This window comes from Terrapene carolina, unplaced genomic scaffold, assembly GCF_002925995.2.
Source record: "Terrapene carolina triunguis isolate 2854851 unplaced genomic scaffold, T_m_triunguis-2.0 Scaffold32142, whole genome shotgun sequence".
Lineage (NCBI taxonomy): Eukaryota > Metazoa > Chordata > Testudines > Emydidae > Terrapene > Terrapene triunguis.
Genome location: NW_020696493.1, coordinates 1 through 5,436, shown reverse-complemented (window position 1 = coordinate 5,436; position 5,436 = coordinate 1). Strand labels below are relative to the sequence as shown.

Genomic DNA, 5,436 nt, shown 5'->3' with positions numbered 1-5,436 from the left:
CTCCTGTCCCCTCCAGCCTTAACCCCGTCTCTCCCCTCATCACAGAGCAGCGGGAAGAGCTCGGTTCTGGAGAGCATTGTGGGTCGCGACTTCCTGCCCCGGGGCTCAGGCATTGTCACCCGGCGGCCTCTGGTCCTGCAGCTGGTGAACGTGCCATCGCTGGAGGAGCGGCAACGTGCAGCCAGTGGGGAGACAAGTAAGGGGGTGCTGGGAGGCAGGTGGGCTCTCCCTGGGCTGAGGGGACAGGAGGTGTTAGGGTTAGGGGGAGTAGGGTATAGTGGTTAGAGGGGGGGGGGGGGGGCTGGAAGCCAGGACTCCTGGGTTCTCTCCCTTGCTCTGCAGTACCATTCACTGGGAGGCCCCCCACCCCCTCCCAGCTCTGGGAGGTTGAGGATAGAGACCCCAAGGGCTGAGGTGGTGAGTTCCCAAGGTGTCTGGCTCACTGTGACCCCCTCTCTCCCTACTGCTGGGGAGCCCGTGTCTGTGGGTTGAAGCCAGTGGTTCCTGTGGGGAGCCAGGGTCCGAAACAGAGCTTCTTGGAGTGGGGCTGCGCAAGCCCTTGAAGCCCTGTCCATGTTCTGGGGGGCTGAGAGTGACCCCGAATTGGCTCTCCCTGCAGGTACCCAGGCTGAGGAGTGGGCGACCTTCCTGCATTGCAAGCACAAGGTAGGGGCCCTGCTCGGGATCTGGGGGTGGCCCCTTCAACCCCTGTCTGGGTCTTGGGGGGGAAATAATGGTAATTGGAGGGGTGGGGGATGCCCCTCCCTGACTTGTCTGTTAAGGGATAATGGGGTGATATTCCCAGCACCCATCCCTGTCCTTTGCTGGAGGTGGGGGGCAGCCTCCCTTGCCCATCCTGGCTGTGGGTCATTGCACGCCCCCTCTCCATGTACTGTCAGCTTCTGGGCAGAGGGAAGTGCCACCAGGGGCAATGGAGCCTGTCTCAGGGCCAGCCCTGCCTCTCTGTCCCCTCTCAGACCTTCACCGACTTCGATGAGATCCGGCAGGAGATCGAGACTGAGACCGAGAGGACGACAGGAACCAACAAGGTAATGAACACCTGTGAATAGACCTCCCCAATGTTTGTGTGTGAAACCAGGAGTCCTGATCCCAGCCCCCCCTGCTCTACTCCACCAGCCCCCCTCCCCTCCCAGAGCCGGGGAGAGAACCCAGGAGTCCTGATCCCAGCCCCCCACTACTGTAACCCACCAGACCCCCGTCCCCTCCCAGAGCTGGGGAGAGAACCCAGGAGTCCTGATCCCAGCCTCCCACTACTCTAACCCACCAGACCCCCCTCCCCTCCCAGAGCTGGGGAGAGAACCCAGGAGTCTTGGCTCCCAGCCCCCTCACCCCCCCGCTCTAACCCACCAGACCCCACTCCCCTCCCAGAGCTGGGGGGAGAACCCAGGAGTCTTGGCTCCCAGCCCCCTCTGCTCTAACTCTGCTGGTTATTGCCCTGCAGGGGATCAGCCCGGAGCCCCTGTATCTGAAGATCTACTCCCCACATGTCCTGAACCTAACACTGGTCGACCTACCGGGGATCACCAAGGTGAGAGGCAGGTGCCCCATGGTGTTGGGGGATGGGATGGGGAAGGGTCCTTGGATGGGGTGGGGAGGGGTAATGCCCCACTGTGGGTGTCTGTCAAAGCTGCCGCTAGGGAGATATTTCCAAAATCCGGCTTATTCCTGTTCTCACTGGGAGACCTTCCCAACTACAGACCCTCAGCCAGTTGGTGTCTGTAACCATGAGTCCTGGCTCCCAGCCCCTCCTGCTCTAACCACCAGACCCTGCTCTCATCCCAGAGCTGGGGAGAGAACCCAGCAGTCCGGGCTCACCTGTATCTTGTCTGGCAGGAGCCTGCACTCACTCTTCTCTCCCCTCCACAGGTGCCTGTGGGGGACCAGCCCCCTGACATTGAGGGCCAGGTGCGGGAGATGATCTTATCCTACGTCTCCAACCCGAACTGCCTGATCCTGGCTGTGACAGCTGCCAACACCGACATGGCCACGTCTGAGGCGCTCAAGCTGGCCCGGGATGTTGACCCCGATGGTACTGATGTGGGGGGCTCCTCCAGGGCATGGGTGGGGTTGAGAGCTGGTGGGCTGTGAGCCCTGCATGGTGGGAGTGGAGGCAAGTGGTGAGGGGGATGCAGTGGATTTACTGGGTGTTTGGTGCTGCAGCCTTCACAGACTCTCTTTAGGGAGTGCCCCCCCTTTTAATGTGCGAGGCTCTGGCTTTGTTCCCCCATAACTCCCTTGGGCTCCAGCCCCCCTGTTCCTCTCTGTGGCTCTCCACCAGTCCAGGGGAGTTTGGGTCCCTAGCAGAGACTTCACCCTCATGGGAGCGCTGCAGGCAGCAGGGACCGGGAGAGACGCGGGGCGGCCTTAGCAAAACCCGCTGATGTTTGTTGGTCCCCTGCAGTCCAGGATTGGAGGGTCCAGGCTAGAGAAGAAAAGCCAGGCTTAGGTCAGAGTCTGTGTCGGCTGGATCACCTGCCCTGCTGCTCCAAAACCTCCTGGGAGTCTGCCTCCTGCCCTGGCTGCGCTGCGGGGCTCCAGTGGCCGTGCTGGCCCAGACGCGGGTACCCGATGGAGGGGTTTTCCTGGTGCTGTAGGAATGCCACCTAGTGCCGGAAACACTGGTCTGCCAGCACAGCAGCGTCTGCGCTGGGGGTTAGGTCGCTGTGGGGGGTTTCACACCCTGACCCACGTCATTAGGTGGGTAAGTATAGCCTGGGCCTAGGTCTCCGACTCTGAGCCTGGGCCTGCCTGATCATCCCTACCCCTTCCCTCCTGCAGGACGCCGCACACTGGCCGTGGTCACCAAGCTGGACCTGATGGACGCTGGGACGGATGCCATGGACGTTCTGATGGGCCGGGTCATCCCTGTCAAACTGGGCATCATTGGGGTGGTGAACAGGTGGGCAGGAGGGTGGTGGTCCGGGGGAGGGGGGTGCTGCATAGAGCCAGTGGAGGGGCTGTGGAGATGTAGGGCATGGGGGGGCTGCTGAGAGGTGGGAGGGGCAGGACGTGGCTGGAGTTTGGAGGTGTGTGCGTGGAGTTGGGGGACTGCATTGGAGTTTGGGGGGTGGAGGGCTGTGGAGAAAGTCTTTGGTGGTGGGATGGGGGCACTGTGCTGGAGTTTGGGGGATTGGAGGTGTTGCAGGAGGGCAGCAAACCCAATGTTCCCCCCCAGCCTGGAATGGAGGGGGAGGGGGGACAGACAAATGACTCTGTCCCGCCCCTCCCAGGAGCCAGCATGACATCAACACCGGGAAGAGCATCACGGAGTCACTGCAGGATGAGCAGGGCTTCCTGCAGAAGCGATACCCATCGCTGGCCAACCGCAATGGGACCCGGCATCTGGCCAAGACCCTCAACCGGTGGGTACCAGCTGGGGAGGAGCAGTGCCGGCTAGGATCTGTGCAGCTGGGGCCCTGCTCTCCCTGGCGCGGCATCGGGGCCAGAGGACTAGGGCTGAGGAGGGTGCAGTTAAGGGATCTGTTGCAGAGAAGGAAAAGGGCGGAGGGGTGTGTGCTGCCCCGGCAGACGGAATAGAAGTGAGCCCGTTTACAGTTCACCAGAAAGGGGTGTGTGGGTGAGTGTCATACCTGACATTCTCCTGCAGAACTCAGTGCCACTAGAGGGGGGGTAGCACATGGCGCAGGAGACCCTGGAGTCACCCCAGCAGAGGAGCTGAGCCCTGGCTGTCAGCGCTGGGGGCTGGGTTAGATGGGTTCATTCCTGTGCCGTGCCCCAGGCTGCTGATGCACCACATCCGGGATTGCCTGCCGGAGCTGAAAACCCGGGTGAATGTGCTGACGGCCCAGTACCAGTCCGTCCTGCAGAGCTACGGGCAGCCCATCGAGGACAAGAATGCCACGCTGCTGCAGATCATCACCAAGTTCGCCACCGAGTACTGCCACACCATCGAGGGCACGGCCCGGAACATCGAGACCTCAGAGCTGTGAGTGCTGGGGGGGAGGCGGGCCTGCCCCCTCAAGGGCAGGAACTGCAGTGCAGATACCTGGGAGCTGAGAGGTCGGGGGGCAGGGGTGTGTGGCCATTTTAGGGGGGCCTGTGCTTTGGCTACTGTTTCTGTGCCCCCTCCCAACCCTTCTGTGTCTCTTCCCCCCCCCCCCCCCCCCCCCGCTGTGGGGGTGCCCGCATGTGCTACATCTTCCACGAGACATTCGGCCGGACGTTGGAGTCCATCGACCCGCTGGCTGGGCTCACGATGCTGGACATCCTGACGGCCATTCGCAATGCCACGGTATGGTACCCTCCCCCCCGGGCAGTACCCCCTCCACTGGCCCCTGTTCTATTAATTAGATGGAATAAATGGGCCACAGATGTTCCCATGGCCCAGTCACTGTCCCACATTAAACAGTGCGAAGCGAGCTGCGGGGTTTGGTACCAGAGACCTCGGCCTGCCCAGCACCATGGCAAATGCCATCCGCTGTCCTCTTAAGCTGTTGTTAATGATACAGAGGAGACTGCAAAGCCATGGGCGGCATGTGAACAGCTGGCTTCGGAAGGCTAGCCCCTGGCTTGGCCGTACCACCCTGCCCCTTCTGTCCCCCTGTGACACCCCCTTTTCTTGCTGGAGCCCGAGCACCCTGCCAGCCCCCCATGGTGCCCCTTACCCTACCATGCAGGGCTGAGGCATGGGAACACCGCCTGACTCTACACGCTATGGACCTCTTCCCTAGTCTTTCACCCCTCCCCCATACATACCATGTTGGGGATGGTACCGAGCCATGACGGGGGGTAACAGACCATAGTGGACTGCGGGGCGAGTGTGTGTATGTGCCCCCTCTCCCAGTCCCCTGGAGTGGGACGTACCCCTGGGGCTGGGGGTGCCCACCCCACGACACCCTCAGTCCCATCTCGCTGCGGCTGCCTGGGACCGGCTCCCCCCTTGTGTCCTGACTAGCCTCCTCCTGGGTTTCTGTGCCCCAGGGGAGTAGAGAATGGGATGAGGCTGGGTGGTGACTGGGGGTGGGGGTGTCTCTCCATCCCCACTGGAGAAGCCACTGCTCTGATGAGGTCCCTGCCTCCCCCCCAGGGCCCCCGTCCCGCCCTCTTCGTGCCCGAGGTCTCCTTCGAGCTGCTGGTGAAACGTCAGATCAAACGTCTGGAGGACCCGAGCCTGCGCTGTGTGGAGCTGGTGCACGAGGAGCTGCAGCGCATCATCCAGCACTGCTCCACCTACAACACGCAGGTACCCCCCCCCCCCCCGCCCCCCCCCCCGGCACCCTCACCCCCCCATCATCCAGCTCTGCTCCACATACAACATGCAGGTACTTGGGGACATCCCCCCGGGGCCCCATAATCCAGCCCAGCTCCACCTACAACATGTAGGTACCTGGGACCCTCCCCGGGGGACCCCCCCACCCTGCATCATCCAGCCCCGCTTCACCTACAACACACAGG

The 5,436-nt window shown here is 62.5% G+C and overlaps 1 protein-coding gene across 1 annotated transcript; it reads left to right on the top strand.

The window, feature by feature from the left end:
• Nucleotides 1-45: 45 nt before the first annotated feature.
• LOC112107216 (dynamin-1-like protein) lies at nucleotides 46-5,224 on the top strand (the record flags this gene model as incomplete). The annotated part of the gene is made up of 10 exons (XM_026663055.1): nucleotides 46-196; nucleotides 620-666; nucleotides 978-1,049; nucleotides 1,463-1,549; nucleotides 1,888-2,050; nucleotides 2,800-2,920; nucleotides 3,252-3,383; nucleotides 3,761-3,967; nucleotides 4,153-4,273; nucleotides 5,069-5,224. Coding segments are annotated over 10 exons (1,257 nt in total), but the record flags the coding sequence as incomplete, so codon positions are not given.
• Nucleotides 5,225-5,436: the final 212 nt, after the last annotated feature.